The 17,519-nt window shown below is 36.2% G+C and overlaps 2 protein-coding genes and 1 long non-coding RNA gene across 3 annotated transcripts; all 3 read right to left on the reverse strand.

The window, feature by feature from the left end:
- Nucleotides 1-1,353: 1,353 nt before the first annotated feature.
- Nucleotides 1,354-3,061, reverse strand: LOC113327521 (RNA exonuclease 4-like). Its single transcript, XM_026574708.1, has 7 exons — nt 3,008-3,061; nt 2,742-2,893; nt 2,497-2,622; nt 2,190-2,400; nt 1,868-2,080; nt 1,695-1,775; nt 1,354-1,597 (listed from the first exon to the last, which is right to left on the reverse strand). Exons 1-7 carry the CDS (start codon nt 3,025-3,027, stop codon nt 1,354-1,356), a joined length of 1,047 nt encoding a protein of 348 aa, XP_026430493.1. The 5' UTR covers nt 3,028-3,061.
- Nucleotides 3,062-5,127: 2,066 nt separating this feature from the next.
- On the reverse strand, nt 5,128-7,537 carry LOC113327528 (protein trichome birefringence-like 23). Its single transcript, XM_026574715.1, has 4 exons — nt 7,456-7,537; nt 6,882-7,280; nt 6,489-6,769; nt 5,128-6,187 (listed from the first exon to the last, which is right to left on the reverse strand). The coding sequence occupies exons 2-4, from the start codon at nt 7,204-7,206 to the stop codon at nt 5,429-5,431; spliced, it is 1,365 nt and encodes a 454-aa protein (XP_026430500.1). The 5' UTR covers nt 7,207-7,280; nt 7,456-7,537; the 3' UTR covers nt 5,128-5,428.
- An 8,984-nt stretch (nt 7,538-16,521) lies between these two features.
- LOC113327513 lies at nt 16,522-17,304 on the reverse strand. Its single transcript, XR_003348962.1, has 2 exons — nt 17,163-17,304; nt 16,522-17,050 (listed from the first exon to the last, which is right to left on the reverse strand). It is a non-coding gene; the product is annotated as an uncharacterized LOC113327513 (long non-coding RNA).
- Between the last annotated feature and the right edge of the window lie 215 nt (nt 17,305-17,519).

The raw sequence follows: 17,519 nt of genomic DNA on the forward strand, positions 1-17,519 counted from the left end.
CACTGGCTGCGGTGGCCACGAAAAATAATACAAAAACATGTGAGTATATCAAAAGAAAAATATATATTGTAGTTAAATTTAAAAAAATTCGGATCAGATGGTCAAGCACTCAACTCTAATTATACAAAAAGATGAAGACATCCATGGACAAGCTTAGCAAGGGGCAAACCGGGCTATAGCCCGTCCCTTGATTTGGCAGGAATTTATTTTACTACATAAGATCAGTAGACTTTTTATAGTTAGCCCAGTAGATAAATATGTAATAGCGCCTAGTAGCAAATAACAAATGATACGTATTAATTCGAATTTATCTTCGAGTTACCAAAGCATAGATATCGAGCTAACAAACCATAGTCACTTGAACTTACAGTAGGCAAGTTTTTAAGCTCTTGATTTGATTTGATTGGTCCATTTAACCCTTAACCCTTTGTTTTTAAGAAAATTAACAAGATTTCCTAATCAGTACAGTTGCTAAACAGATCAACATCTAGATCGACTACCTCAAAATATAACTTGTATGCAGAGATAGCCCTACCCCAGGCTAAACTCTGAGTCCGTCCCTGAAGACATCACATGATTACTAACACAAAGATTTCTTGAATATTTGACGACGACTAAGCATTCGTTCCTACATTGGATTGCTTCAACTTAGTATTACTTACATTGCTGCTTTTGTTATACATGGGTCCGTGAAAGCTCTTGCTTGTACCAATACGAAAGTTGTCTATCAGGTGTTTGGCTTTATTCCCAAATAATTGTTTCAGGATCTAAATTAGAGATTGACTTGACAAACAAGGACGACTTAAAACTATTAATAGACAGTTGAGAGACCCTATCAAAAACTTGGGTCATAAGTTAGGACCTAAATTACAGTTCACTCACGAGATTAAAGAGGATTACTAAGTGAGAAGAAGAACAAAATATAGAATCTCAAGTAGTATGAAAATACATTAACTCTTCCTTTTTACTCTTCGTCTAAACAAAAAAGTACATAACAGTGCAAGATGCGTAGCGCCATGCCAGCATACTTATATATATTGCTGCTGCTGATGATTGCATTTGGACATGAAGCCAATCATATTTACTAATAGGTATGTCTCTGACTCTCAGCTACATTATTTTCCTTTAATTAGTAGTATGCTAGTATGGGGGGATATATATATGCATAAAGGATATATATACCATGTTTTATTCTTCTTTCTTATTCATATAATATTAGATGAAGCTAATTAAGAGATGGTATGAATTTGAATTAGGTTATAAATTATTAATAGTTTTTAGTCGCAAGAGCTATATGCCTTTATCGGTCCATTGTTGTAGCAGAACAAACTCTTGCAATTAATGTTCCGGTGTTTATTTTGAGTCCAAGCACCAATAATAGTAATCAGACCTTGAAATGGCCAACAACTGATCTGGGGTCATCCTCTCGAGCTCGTTCTGTCTTCGACTTGCAAAAATACTGCTGTTACGGTTTTGGGCATTTGTAGCAATTGAATAATCTTCGGTTTTATGACTTAGATTACACATTCTTTTGTAAAGCCTCATTGTTGCTACACAATCCTCAAAAGGGTCTTGTATTCCAGTTTGAATAGCATACCTGTTCAATATTCATTCAAAATTTAAATTAGTATATTTCCTCCAGCATAACCTTATATTTATTCACTACGAACCAGAGTGCAGTGTAAAATATTTACCCCAGATAAGTCTGTGTTAGGTATTTAAGGGAGTTGCTCAGCTTGCTGGTTTTCATTAATGGCGGATATTTGGCTGTATCCCTGAGGAACACCATATAGAGTATAACAATGTAAGATATTCCGATCATTTTTTCTTGGTTAGGTATTAACTAAATGATGATTTGGTTGGTTACCTTAGCATGTATGTCGGATATTCCAAGTTTAAACAATTCAGGTCATGATCCAGACCATGGCCTACAAGTATCCTTGCTTTTCCATCTTTTGAACCTATCTTCCATACCGGTTCACCATTGCACAAGAAATCTTCAATGATTTTTTTCACATCCCTCAGTGGCATTGCATTTGAATTCTTTAAGTACTCAGGTCGCACACCAGTTGTTTCATACCTAAATTAGCAAATACCTGAATTTAGTTAATTCACATCTCCAAAATTGGTGTTGAAGTTACAAAACCAAATAAAGAATTAATAGTTTGTGTATTAGCTATCATATTTACCGATAGTTAGTGACCGCAATGAGTGGCTTAACATAGGTATGAAATATGACTCTTGCATGCTCATCATTATGGCACACTCTTGCACAAAGATCTAGTGTTCCATCACTTCCTCCACCAACCATTTTGCAACCAAGGGCAAATACTTGTGGTCCTCTTGTTCTCTCTTCGTGGTGTATGCCCAAGTTGGTCATTCGAGATGGGATGTCGTTGGGTAAACCTTAGTATAAACAGCAAGGGTCACTATCGCGATGAACTTGATAAACCATGCATATCTAGATGTGTGTTCTGGCTACTAAACTTACAAGATTTTCCCGTGAGAACTGGCATGTTTGTCGATGACCTCGAACCGCATTAGGGCTATTGAGAATAGTTAAGCAAAAGCTGCATCCTCGGGCACTGAACACCCTAGCGCATTCTACCTTCGGCAAGGGTCCTGTTGTTGACAACGTTATTCAGAACAAAGTATACTTACTATAGGTTTTACATATATGCATGACATAAGTAAGTTCAAAACTCTGTGGGTCTTATAAGAATAAGCATTATTTTTTTTACCAATAAGATGCTCTCTCAAGGATTCAAAAGAGCGGCAGTGTTTCCCACAAGATCCACACATGGGTTCATGAACAGAGTGAAATGAGGTCCTCATGTGGTCAACAAGGTGTTCTTTCTTATTGAACTCTCTATAGCATCCTGCACATTTGTTCCTGGTAGAAGTTCAAGTTGTCATGATAATGATAAACTGTTAAGTTATATTTTTCATAAAAATATATAAACCATAAAAGAAATACGCACACTTCCATATTAGAGAGAATTCATACCTAAGAGACTCAGAACCCATGATTAATTGTGATATAAAATGATAACTGTATACAGAAAAGAGGAGATGGGAGTAACAACAGAGAGGGGAGAATGTTGAGGAAGAAGCTTTGGGGGTAGTGAGTATTTATAACGTCCTATAGGTATAAATAGCAATTACAAATGTGGTACAAATAATGGGCTCAACTTGCATTATGGAAGAGTGATACGTGAAATGATTCTTAAAGAGAACATCCTTTGGAGTTTTATTCATTCCTACTGTGCATTCACGGCCCCCTTAGATTCACTCGACAAAATAGCATTCTTAGCATCCAAATTCTTCTGTGGGTGACCAGTCCATCTTTTCTAAAATAGAGTATTTCCTTCACCTTGTAATTTCTGTCATTCTAGCTTCTAGCTGGTATGTAACCAACTAGGAACCATCTAGCTAGTTATCGACTTGGCCTGCCTACGATGTGGAACTAGCTGGCAAGGCATTTTAGGAGGTCTATGGATTTGTATATGATCAGGCACGTAACACACGTTCATGATTGATGATACATATAGAAACTATATAGTCGTTAATTTCCTCGTTCAGTATCTGTATGAAATTTCTTGAATAAGCCCTAAGGTGCAGTAGGAAAACCAATGTAAGAATTCAGTGATTGGCACATACATTATGCGTCCACGTACATTAGCTTTGTGGATGAAAAATGTAAAAAGATAGGCATTCAAAAGGTGTATGACATCTAAACCTGGTATCCATGGAAAAAAGAATGTCAACAGTTCTTTCTTATCCCATTTTGACTGGATATGGGTTTGAAAGCTAGTTTCCTTATCATAGTGTACTATTGGAATAATAAGTTTTGGTCGATTGGTCTGGAAAGAGCATAATGTTACAGTGTCCAAAATAATTGGCCTTCGTCCCTTTTTCTCAAACTTCAAATACTTTGGATACTAAGCCTGTTCAAGCCATTAACTTTGCAGTTGCCAATATTGTGAGAAATTTCCCATTGATTTCAGAGCTGCACACACCATTTCACTATATTATGTGGTGCAAACTTTTGTAAAATGATATCGGCAAAATGATACCAAGCAGGATCAAATGATCAATATATCCCCTTGTTTATTCGGATCTGACTCGGCGTCTGACTTAGTCCGAGTTAGATGTCAGATTGTTTGTTGTTTTTTTTAGGTATCTCACTCGAGGTCTATTTCGGCTAATACATCTGACTCGATTCAAAAAGAAAAAAAACAAAAAAAAAGGAACTATTTAGTTTAATTAATTTTGGATCAGATGTAATAAGTTAGATTCAGATGTAATGAGTCTGATTCGCATGAGTTAATTAAGTCAATAAAAAGCAAACCCCTAGCTAAGTCCTTAATTCACTTCTGAGCTTCTGCAGCTCATTTTGAAGCATCCATTCTGTCCTCCCTTTGTGTCTTTAATTAGCTAGCCTAGGGTGCCTTATTCTTGTAAATTCGTTTCAATTTTAGCTAGGTGTCTTTTGGGGCACATGTTAAGCTCCGTTTCTTAGCATACTCAAACATAAGAAAAACGTACAACTCCATGGCGACTACTACTGCAGTACTGCTTTACTTTTATAGTCAAAAGCTCAACTGAGAAATATCTGGACCATTAAAGAATGGTCAATCAAAGAATCCTTCATGGGATATTTTTCCAAAAAGGTATTATTAGTATCTATGACCACATAAATGGTTCCTTGGATTCATTGTCATTGACTCAACTGCACGTGCATACTCTGATCACTACACTGCTCCATCACATCTTCTCTTGCATATCCCAAATGGGTTCCTTGTTGAAGCATCTCTTTTGCTTTTCTGCTTCGATTATTTCTTCTCTCCAGTGGGAATAAGCTTTTTCATGACTTTGTCCATTCTTTGGTCTTACGTATATATAGACCACGTGTTACTAGTCACTAGTTACCAAAGAGAAACGGGTTTGTTCTGCAACCAGGAGGCACACCCATCTTTGATTCTTGAGTTCAGAGTACTTGTCGACTAGTACTACTGTGAGTTATTGCTACGTATATAAGCCTAACAAAAATCTCAGAATATACATGTATTTTCTGGTTGTAAAGTATGAATCTTTATAGAGTTCTACATATTGTTTTGCGCATCACAAAAATGGCTTGTATAGCTTCCTGGTGTAAAGAATAGTGCAACAAGGACAACAAAGTGACAAACACTGTCACTTCTGCTAGTTATGAGCAAATTGCACCTCTAATCTCTCAAGAAGAGTGCAGTTTGTAACTTGGTACCAAAAGCGAAACCGAAAAATAGTTTTTGGTTTTGGACTTCTGGTTATTCACTACCACAACCACACAGTTGTCACCCCTGTCCCTGCTGATAGGTTTTGTGCTAAATGGTATTATTGGCAGAGAAAATAATCAAACATTTATTTCTGTCATTTACAAGAAATATTAATGCTTTAACACCATCTCCATGATCAAATCGTTCCAATTATCAATAGGTCCTGGTAAACACCAGTGCAAGTAGTCAGGATTCGGATCTGTGGCATTTTTATCCTTTGCTAACGGATGGAAATGCCAGTATGGACCAGGGTGTCCGTCAGGCCTAAGTAATGAAAGTTTAGAAACATTCAATAGTTTCATAGTTATTCTTTTACCGGAGTATCCAATGTTTTCTGAATCCTTGAATGCTTGCAACTCAACGTTATGGAAAATAACTTCCTCATCGTTCAAATGAATCTCTCCTTCTTTGCATGGCGCAGTTCTATCATATGTTCCTCCTGTGTTTCCATACCCATTCTCGTAATGGACTGGTGTTGTGGTCCTGTATAAAACTACGGCGCCGTGATTAGAAGTCTGCATAAACTCTAATACCGTTCTAAGGGCTTTGCGATAACCATTTTCCAACCCATATTCTGTCAAGTTCTTCCTTGGACAGTTATGACAACCTAGAATTCTGTTGTTTTCGTAGTAAGTTGAATCTCTCAGAAACCATCTTCCACAAGAAATTATCACATAATCGAAACTTGTGAATTGATCTGCCCATTTCTTATCTAGTTTGTCGATGTCCAACTGAAAAACATTCGCATCTTCAGAGGCCTTAACTAAGAACGGAGACCAGATCACCGTGAGGGAGAAGTTATATGAGGGGAAGTGCCAGCGTTGAGTTTTGAACCCTTCGTCATGGTAAGCTTCATACGCTGCTTCCACCTGATTAGATGCATAACAAAATCGGTTTCAATGCAAGTTTTTATCCTAAACTCAAATTATGTTACACTGAAGCCAGCCAGTGACTTCCTAAATAAAAAAAATGAAACCTGCCCATACAATGCAGATGAACAAAGCTAGTAGTAATTTTGAAGAACAAGAGGTTCTTTGTTTTACTTATAGAGAACCGATTCATCGCAAGAAAAGCGATGATAAATAATCATCTTCTAATAGACAGACAAATGCTTAACTCGGTTAATGGTCATCAAGAATATATAACAACCAATAAAAAATTTGAACATACCTTGGATAGAATGCAGAGCAATGATTGAGCATGGTTTCGAGAAATAGAATCACCAATGATTGCCCAATGTTTATTTCGCATTGAATCAAGAAATCTCACTGCATTAAACCTTGGTAATTCGCAATCTCGTGGTTTCCACCTCCAGTAGAGGAACCCTGAATCAGGTCGCCCATTCTTAATACAATTCTGGTCATCAGGAAGGTAATTAGAACAACTCTCAGTATTGTACATGGGTCCTGATGGATCCGGAATCCATTCCCCAATCGAAAGATCACATTTTTCTGCATTATAACCAGAATTTCTTACATAAATCCATCCATAAATATGTATATACATGCGGTTTCAGTTATAAACAAAAAGCACAAACTTAAAATGAACATTAGAAACTCAAACCTTTTGTTGGAATCTGATTCTGATTTTTGCTTGTCTGCAACTTAGTGGAATCCTCTGAAGGAGCAGGTGCTGGTGAGACGGTATCGTCTACTGTTTTCAGTACACAAGGAGCAGCAGGTGGCGACACCGATTTCTCTACAGAAGGAGTTTTAGTGATGGCAGTTGATAGAAATCCAATTGAATAAATATCATCATTAGTAATAGTAGAGTAAATGATGTGAAAACCGAGACATATCACAAGAACTGAAACAGAAAATCTCACTAGAAAATGGGATTGCTTGAAAACAGACCATGGTTTCCAATCTAATCTTGTATCCTTCACCATTTCCTCCTTGATTTACCGAAGAAAAATATGAAGAGAAAAAGGAACCTTACAAGTAACAACAACACTGCACTTTCCTATAAACAAAAGCAATAAAAACCCAAACTTCAAAAAGATTGTTTCTTAATCACCAACCAATTATTCTTGTTCTGCTTAAAAAAAAAGTAATTTTAGTTGTTCAAAAAATAAGGAAGAAAATCAATTGAGATTTATGTAAAGAACTGGAATGGTAAGCTAATAATATATACGTACAAATGGCGTCTGCCAGAGACGAAATCTGCAGGCGTATTAATGAGAAGACCTCTCATTCTACTTTAGGAGTAAAATGAAGTCATTAGGTGAACTTATAATTCAAAGTTGCCAACTTTGATTGTGCCAAAGTTGAATTTAATTGGTTAACTAATAGCCCATGTAGGACTATTAGGTGGACTTCGAGAAGATCACTGATTGGCAAACTGGAGGCTGGAATATACATAGGGAACTATAATCCGCATAAATCAAAAAATATTATATGGGAAAACCCATCATTAAGATTCCATATACAACATATAATAAAACCCAAAATTAAATGAAAGATCCTTTCAAAATATTTGGGCAATTTTGATAAAATAATTTGGGTTATGTTTGTTTTTGTCAAATTTGATCGACAAACTATCGATTTACAAGCTTTCCATAGTTGAGGTTTATACAGATTATTTGATCCAATTAGCATTGGAAGATAACAATTGGACTTGCTTTTTTGGTAGTTTGAGATGGAAACAATCATGATAACTGATCTGGGTATGGTGTTACATACTAATTACATGTGAATCTCAATATCCGGTTAAAATGCAAGATGGGTTAGAAAAGAAAGGGTATCCAAAATATGTACCATGATCCTAAAATATATCTTAGCTAAAAAAACATCCTACAATATAAATCTATCACCGTGATCTCAAATTTGCTGCGGTTCAAGTTCACCATTTTTTTTTCATGATGCAAAATTCACTTAATTGTTAAAAGGTGACAAAGGTAGGGAAAAATTGACATCCCGAGCGTAGCGGAAATCAGGATCACAAAGAGAAATTAGTGATTTGAACCGAATATGGGAGAAATAATAACAAAGAGACAGAAGATAAAAAGACACACAACCACAACACAATACATATGTGGTTCACCTTTACAGGCTACATCCACTGCTAACAGCATCAGAAAAACTTCCATAAAATCAAAAACCATTACACACTCTTTCCGCAACCTAAGACAAGATCCAAAGAGTTAACAACACATGCATGAAAACACCATCGAAGAAATCCTACAAACCAATTCTCTAACAATTCCTCGAACCATCCTCATGTCTTCACTTCTACACGTTCTTCGCAGCTGCTAATAAAAGAGGAGCAATATGGAAACACTAGAAACTTAGTTTAGGAAAAATCCGTAAACGCTAAATACTAGAACACCAAAATTCTCTCTCTATAAGTTTTTCTTTTATACCCATATTGACCTTCACGGTAGCATACAAGGATTTACCACTCTTATAGATTGGCTGATCTCTGCACTTCTAATTATAATCCTTTATATAGAGAAACTAACTTGGAATCCCTAACTTTGTGAACAAGTTTTCCTAACTTAGCTCTTAAGTTCCTCAACTTTAGGAACAAGCTTGCAGATGATAGAGTTTGACTTTTGGTCAACCTAACCACCGACTAAATCCCACAATTCCGCACCATGGATCATGCGTTCAAGCATGAGACGATCACAGGAAATTACCTCCATCTTCCACCATAATTATTCATCATCTTTGTATACCCGTAGAATCACTTTGAAGCTCAAATCCGAACTTTCATCTTCATAGAATTATCTCATCGACCAAAACACCATGACATTGATAAAAAAATCTTCAAACCATCATATTCATTAAGAATTCTTGCGAGATTGATTATTTTTCACAAACGCCATGAAAATCTTCAACCACCATCAACGAACCCTTGCACAGACCCCACCATTCATCACCAAGAGAACCATCCAGAAGAATCACCGCTAGCTCCACCTAACCAGTAAGCTAACAAAATGTTGAACTCTAACCCAGAAAGGAAGAATTAACTTCCATGTTATACTCCATCAAATGTCATGATTACCGTGTATCTAAAACTAACCATCAGATATTTCCACCGTGATTAACAGGCTTAATCCTTTGAGTGAACCCAAGCCATCACCAATCAGACATACTTTTAACCACCATCACACCCAACATACTCGCTCAGAATATATACCTTGTGGATTCCCATATTACCTTGGTACATGCTTCCGAGATCAGGCACATTCTTGATATTACGTGCAAGACATTAAGAATAATTTAACATAGACTTAAGAACATAAATCTATAACATCTCGAGCGTAATTTCAAGGCATTGCTGTACACGCTTCTACATGAGACCTCACAACCCCATCCTTTCTTCAAACTTTGTATCTCATTCTTTATAGTGTATGATTGATATCACTCTTCAAGAAGTATATCTGGACAGGGGGCGACCTTCTTCTTCACCCGATTTTTGGCGGGAAAAAATGGCTTGAAAGTGCGAAAGTTCCGTGGAAGATTTTGGCGAGGTTTTTGGGAGTTTTTTTTGTAGATTTGGACTTGGAATAGCCTGTTATGATAAAACAGGGATGATAATCCGTTCATATTCGAAAATTAAGGAAGAATATTTTCGGGTTCTGTTAAGTCCACAATTGGGAGTTTGTGTGATTCTGTAGAGTTTACTATATCTGGGATACTATTTTACCTTGTTTGGAGTATTGGCATCTCAATTTACGCGTGAGGAATTAAGGAAAGGAAGTGTTTGGTCAAAACATGGGAGTTTATTTCCGGAGGGAGATTATCACGGCATTACAGCGAATTTAGATGTGTACTCACGTGTTTGGCTAGAGTTGGCTTTCCGAAGAAGCGTGAATCACTTAAACAAGGAAATTCTGCACGGAGCTCACAGCTGCATATGAATTAAAAAAGGAATGAAAATACCTCATTCAGCCTTATTCCGCAGCCCACGCTACATCAGAAAAATAAAATAAAACATACACCTCTACCAAGTTGAACCTCCTCCAATTTGTAATATCACATATGACAAATCCATCTTCATGTAAACACGGGTTGAAACATTAACTTCAAAATATATTTCTCCTCCCGAATAATAAATTATTGTTTAATTCCAGATTAAATCACACCATCCCGTCCCTGGCTTTGGTACCAATTGTTGGGAAAAGTGGCACCCCTAGCGTAGAAGAAATAAGATCAAAAAGGGAAATTGGTAATTTGAACCAAACATGAAAGAAATAATAAGAAAGAGACAGACGATAAACAAAATACGTGGTCACCTTTATAGGCTACATCCATGGACAACACCACCATAAAAACTTTCATTAGGTTAAATACCATTGCGTGCTCTTTCCGCAACCTAAGGCAAGACTCAAAGAGTTAACAAGACATACCCGAGAACAGAATTGAAGAAACCATAAAAACCAATTCTCTAATAATTCCTCGAACCAGTCTCATGTGTTCACTTCCACACCTTCTTCACAGTTCCTATTAATAGAGGTTAAACACAGAAGCGCTATAAACTTGGTTAAGGTCAAAGACCTAAACTCTAAACACTAGAACACCAAAATCCTCCCTCTATAAGTTTTTATCTCACATCGATATTGATATTCATGGCGACGCTCGACCCTCCCTTAAAAGAGACCAAAAATCCTAATCACAAATATTTACCACTCTTCTAGATTGGATGATCTCTACACCTCTAACTCTAATCCTTTATATAGAGAAACTAACTAGACTCTTAAGAATCTCTAACTTTGGGAATAAGATTTCCTAGCTTAGCTCTTAAATTCTAAACTTTAGGAATAAATTTGTATAAGATAAAGTTTGACTTTTGATCAAACTAACCACCGACTAAATCCCTCAACAAATTGGTCATTGACTCACTGATTTGGTGGATTGATGATATAATTCTCAGAAATGCTATTCATCTCCTTATTCTCCTCCCTCCAATCACATCTGGGTTCACATTCAAATTCAGGCGGGATTCATTATTTCCCAACTGTGAGATTCAAACTGGAGGGAGGAGAATAGTCTAACAAAAATAATAATACTGAATATACAAGTGAGGATATTTACGTGTCTTTTTTATGAGTCAATGGCTGAGTTTGGTATCTTTTGGAACATCTTTTGCGGTTTATGTATCTTTTTAAAGCAAAATCGGTTTTAAAGACTTTTATTAAATGTAGCCATACATTTGTTAACCATAGCCCACCCAAATAAGTGCTTATGCTAACCAAACAAACATTTATAATCATTCTACATAGCCCACAAAATTATATATAATTATTACGTATAACCCAAAATAATAAGACAATCATTAAATCCCTAAGTCAACAACAACAACAAAAAGAAGCTAATTATGTAATTAAATTTATGTAAGACATTTGTCATAGTTAATGTTTTTGAATAAGAATCAATACCCTCAATCAATTTTAGTGTAATCATGATTGAGAAGAAAAATAAGAACGCGGAATTGGGGGATATAAATTACTTCCCCCAACCAAAGGTTTCTGCTAAGGGGTGTTTTTTGAGGCGAAAATACTAAAACATCCTTTAATTAATTAAAAAAATTATGAAAAGAGTTTATACCCTTCCCACAAAATAAAAACATAAACCTAAAAATCAAAAGCCAAATCAATTATCCCCCATTCAGTTCAGGCACACTCTAGGTTAGTGTTCCGAATTTATTTATTTTCTCATCTTCTTGATCGTTCTTCATCCGTTCTTCATCGACGATTAATCGTTAATTCAAAAATTTCTTCGTCGATTAACCTACCCGAATCCATAAGAATGCCTCCACGAAAGAAATCAGATGCCCAATCAAAATCAAAATCGATTGCTCAACAGAAATTAGAGAAAAGGCTTGCTTTGATTGCTCAAGAGAAAGAACACGAAGAAAAAGAGTTATCGGCCGATCAAGTACTCAGAAATATGGCTTCTGTGAGAAGGTAAGTCATTTAAAACTGTTTAATTAGTGTTTCAATCGATTTTTCGCTATGGGTTTAGGTCAAAATCGCGAAACCCTAACTGAAACTGTTGAGTTTCAGTAGTTTCGGCACTCAATTTCGTATGAATACCACACCGTAAATCAGTACCGGCATTCAATACAGGATGAAGACCACACCGATAGTCAGTTCCATCATCTAATTTAGGTTGAAGACCGTACCAGAACTTAGTTTCAGCATTGTATTTAGTATAAACACCACTTCTGAAACTAGTATCGACATTGATTTGAACTTTTACGAGTACGCTGGTAGTAAGCTTCTAATATACAGAAAACCCTAGGATTTTGTTATTTGTACCGGAGTACATTTTAGGTTAGATTCCATGCCGGTACTTGAATTTTGGTATCTAGAAACTTTAGAACTACTACTGGCATCCTTGATAATTTTTTTGCAATGCCGGTACTGTGTTCCGGAATTTGTTTTTATTTTACATAGCTGCCGGTACTGGTGTTTTCTTATCTAAGAATTTCCTATAGTGTACCGGCATCCTAGAAAATTATTTTTCAATGCCGGTAGTTACTCCCGGCATGTAACCGTTTGAATTTACCATGCCGGTATTAGCTCCCGGCATGTTCGATACTTTTTTTTTCAGTATTCCGGTAGTGACGATTCTATGCCGGTATTAAAAAATGAAAGTTAGTTGTCTTATATTTATTTCGTGCTTCTTTTGAAATAGATCTAAAGAAAAGGAAGCTAAAGCAAATGAGGCTAACAACGAAAAATCTAAAGATGATGTCACTAAGAAAATAAGGAAGGATTGTCTTGATACTCCTCATTCTCTGTCTCCTCGAGGGAAAAAAAAAGCGTTTTGCTGCTGATACGAGAAGGGAAATTTGGGAGAGTGGTTGTGATCGTAGTAAAATCTTAATACGTGAATCTACCAGAGCTGTTGAGGAGGAAGATGAGCAAGATGAAGAGGAAAGTGAGAAGGAAGATAATGAGATTGATCTAACTCAATTAGAAAACCAAATTCACGGAGTAGTGGAACAAGGTGGTCCAAGTCAACAACCCACACAAGGAAAGGGGAAAGGCAAAGGCAAAGGCAAAGTAAAAGTTAAAGGTTCGCACCTTCCTCATGTTGATGAAATGATACCTGACCTTGATTGTGGTAGAATTTGGGGCGCAACTTCTCATGATCCGGGGTATCTATTTGGATACAAGGACTCGTGGGCTCATACTATATATCAGACCTATGTAAGAATTTATATCTCATGCATATGTATCGTTTTGTATTTATGCAAAATCTCTTAATCGTATTATCTCCTAATTGTAGGATCATAAAAAGGATGTGCGTGTTTGCCGAAACCAAGCCGCGGCTCATTGGGATTTGTCTAAGTAGCATGAAGAGGTCCAAGCAATAGTAAAGGATTCTGGTCTCTGTCCTTTGGTTGAAAATTATGTGAAGCCAGATATGGTGACAGTCAATTGCTTCGTCGAAAGGTATCATGGTGAAACTGATACCGTGCACTTCCCGTTTGGAGAGATGACCTTGATCCCTGATGATGCTCAGAACTTTCTAAGCTTGAGTGTTACCGGAAAATCAATTGCAGAACGAGATAATAATTCTTTTGAGCTAGAATGGACGAAGTTGCACGAGCTTACTAACAAGTTGTTTGGTTGGGACTACAAAACTTCTGTGGAAAGCTTCGGACGTATCCGGACCAAGCGGTTTGGAAGTTGTTGGATCAATGTAGGGAACAATCTAAGGAATGAATGAAAAGAAAATTGAATTAGTTCACAAAAATAAATAAATTACTATACTAGTTTCGGCATGCTCGACGACAGTTCCGCCAAAATAACCAAAGCCGGAAACAAGTGCCGGCCTTCAAGAATGATGTTCCGGCATTTCCTCAATAAACTTGAAAAAGAGGTCCTAATTTTAAAAACTACTGGCATTGTATTTTCATGAATATTAATGCCGGAACAGATGATACCGGCATGCACGATCCACAAGGATTGAAGCCGGAACATGGCTCTCGCATGCTCGATAAATTTAACACCAAGCCGGAAAACTACTACCAAAGTGACTAATATCTGGATGTTTTTTTAGTGGTGCCGGCATTCTTGAATATGTAAGGTCCCAAGCCGGTAGTCGTTTCCGGCATGGTACTTAATTTTCAAACCATGCCGGGATTTAGTGCCAGCGTGCTCGATAACTTTTATACCACGCCGGCACCTATGTTCAAAATTCAATTAAATCCTGAATGTTTTTCTTGTGGTACAGGGATGAAAAGTTAGGAGAGAACCATGCCGGTTTGAATATTCCGTGGAATATTCGGTGGTAGGTAAAAAGTTAACTGCGTACCGGCATGGTTTTTTTGGTTGAAGACCACACCGAAAATTGTTTCAAAATGTAGGATAACAAGCGCCGACATGCAAATAGTATGAATACCATGTCGGTTTTGGTAGTTCCGGCGTAGTATTCATATCACGTGTATGCCGCCACCAAGCTTTTTCAGAGAAAAAATGGCGGTTTCAAAAAAAAAAAAAAAATCAAATTTTCGGCCTCTTAGCAACATTACCTGTGTGTTGGGGTTGCTTGTATGTTGAACATGTTTACTTTCTTGGGTTGGTTCTTCAAAAAACACTTCATGCTCACGAAAACCATGATCCAAAGGTGTTGGTTCATCATATAAATCCAATTGTGAGTTGTTAACATTAACCGAAGATTGAAGATATGATTGTTGTTGTAGTTGAGCTAAAGATTCAGCAGCTGCAATTCTCTCCTCACAATCATCTTCCATTTTCACAAAAAAATTTCCACCCAAAAATAGTTTTCCCTCCTTCTACTCTCACCTCACTCACACAAATTCAAATAAAAATACGCACTAATCTATCCCCCAAGTACTTAAGATTTTACTAATTATTATTAACCACTAAACCTGATTAGTGAGGGCTAGATTAGGAATTAAAAAAGTAATTACATAAGGGGTGACCCAAATTTGATATTAGGATCCCTATTTTGTCATGTAGCTATATCCCCCAATTAGTTTATATATCCCCTAATTGCGCGTTCAAATATACATCATCTTAAAGATTTTGTTTTATAGATTATGTTTATGGAGTTCTATGAGAATGGTTGTAGGAAAAGAACAAAACCTTAGTATTGATGTTGTTGTGAATTGTTTTAAGAGACCAATTAGAATATACACCTAGATCAATTTTAATGTAATCATGATGAAGAAAAAATTAATTTAGAGAAAAATAAAGTTAAAGTTTATTTTGTTCTTGGGGAAAATAAAAATTAGGGTCTATAACAAATTTTTAATTTGTGAGAATACTAAAAGAACAATGATAACTAATTTTAAGTATGATCAAGAAAACAAGTTAGAGTTTATTTTGATTCTGAGTAAGAGGAAGATTTAAGTTTAATTGTTAATGAAAAATTAATGCTTAAATATTAACACTTGTTTGGTTTTTCATTTTAACTTTTGATTTTTCATTTTAACTTAAACTTTTTGGGTTATGGTTAATAAATATGTGTGCTATATTTAAGAGAATTCTTTTTAAAAACTATGAACCTTATTGTCATCTTCCAATGCTTGAATTGTCAATATTGTCCTTTGCATTTTTTTTTCCTCATTCACATCTAAGATTCTAAAATACAATGATGTCCCAGAATCCCAGAATTCCAATGATCTTTGCAGGGTTTCCACTGTTTTATTTGAAGACTGACTAATCGACTTGTATTGTTTGTAGACTTTGGGCTTTCAATGTTTGTGGGCTTTTCAACATATTGGTATCCGAGGGCCTACCAACTATTGGTTAGCATTTCAAATTGTCACCAATGGTGAGGTTTCATTCTAACGTGGAGAGCATTATGTACTACTGTACTAGTATCCTTGATAATTGATATATATAATAAAACTATCTTTACCGTTCAAAAACAAAGACAGTAGCATCCTTGATATGTATAAAACAAAAAGTCTAAAAGGACCGAGGTGAGAAAAAAAAAAAAACAACGGACAGACACAAAATACGTGGCCCCTTGCTAATCTCTGGAAGGGCGAGGCAAGTGGAATCTGCAGAAAACCGTGAAAGAATGTTTTTTTGGTTGTTTTCTCCTCCGGTTAGTTTACCGCTCAAAAACAAAGACAAGCCAGAGTGAACTTTCAAATCTTTTAACCGGGTTCTTTTCTTCTTCTGCCATAATACTTCTTCTCGGGAAAATCTTCCTTAAAACAAATAAAAATCTTTCTTATACAATAAATAAAATAAAATGAGAGATGCGAGCCATACCAAGCGAAATCATATACTCATAAAAAGATGTACAAAGTACTGATCAATAACGACAGAATCACCCAATACTGCACGACGAACACAAACAAACAGAAGCAGCTAATTAAGTGTATATAGCCACATATACATAGCGGCACACACACCCACACTTAATTATATGAGATTAATTATTTTTAAATAATTAAAATGCTTATAATTTCTTTCATTTCTCCGAATTGACGTAGTATTCCAACTCGATAGCAAGCTTAATATCCATCAACAGCTAGACCGAGGTCATCAAATTAGCTACTCATGGAGTAGCATACACTCTAGACTGTGACACAACAACAACAGCAGCTCTTAACTTGAACCTCTAGGAGGCCAAGGATACAAGCTGAAGCTGTGGAAATGCCCTTAAAGTTTACATCGCACTGCTCCTTACATAAATCAACACAGTCTATGTCCAAAGTGCACTGGTCGCCGTTGAGTAATTTAACACCTAAGGACTTGCCAGAAGCGCATTCAAACTGAAGTGCTGATGCCATCTCTGCGCATATTTGTACACATAAAGAGGAAATAGTTAGTGCCTGTAATGCAACAATCGAGAATCGAAAACCAACAGAAAAACATATAAGAAAATATAGCATGCTTGTACTTACGCAAATGTGCAGAAATAGCCATCAAGGCAAAGATTAAGAAAACCAATGAAGTTTTAGGAGGAGGCATTATGCTGAATGAATGAATTGAAGATTGCTAAGGATTTTCTGATGCTAAATTATGTTGATGAATGGATAGGTTGAGGTGAAGATTAATAGCCAATCCTACCTTGTATTTATAGCATGGTAGCTTCATTAGGTTATCTAGATAATGATAATTGTTTTCTTACTCCCATTCAAAATGCTATCTCGACTGATAATTATGAAAGCGCGTGTTGAATTATGCAGACTACTACCAATTCACAATACTAATTGGATGCATGTTATCTTTCCAATAGAAATGCTAATGCTGCACATGTT

Source organism: Papaver somniferum, unplaced genomic scaffold (genome assembly GCF_003573695.1).
Source record: "Papaver somniferum cultivar HN1 unplaced genomic scaffold, ASM357369v1 unplaced-scaffold_102, whole genome shotgun sequence".
Lineage (NCBI taxonomy): Eukaryota > Viridiplantae > Streptophyta > Magnoliopsida > Ranunculales > Papaveraceae > Papaver > Papaver somniferum.

Coding starts and splice junctions, on each gene's coding strand:
- LOC113327528 (XM_026574715.1), bottom strand. CDS start 7,206: ATGGTGAAGGATACAAGATTAGATTGGAAACCATGGTCTGTTTTCAAG. Junction 6,770..6,881: donor GAATCAGATTCCAACAAAAG/GTTTGAGTTTCT, acceptor GTTATAATGCAG/AAAAATGTGATCTTTCGATT. Junction 6,188..6,488: donor TGCTCTGCATTCTATCCAAG/GTATGTTCAAAT, acceptor GCATCTAATCAG/GTGGAAGCAGCGTATGAAGC.
- LOC113327521 (XM_026574708.1), bottom strand. CDS start 3,027: ATGGGTTCTGAGTCTCTTAG. Junction 2,894..3,007: donor ATGGGTTCTGAGTCTCTTAG/GTATGAATTCTC, acceptor AACTTCTACCAG/GAACAAATGTGCAGGATGCT. Junction 1,776..1,867: donor TATCCGACATACATGCTAAG/GTAACCAACCAA, acceptor GGTGTTCCTCAG/GGATACAGCCAAATATCCGC.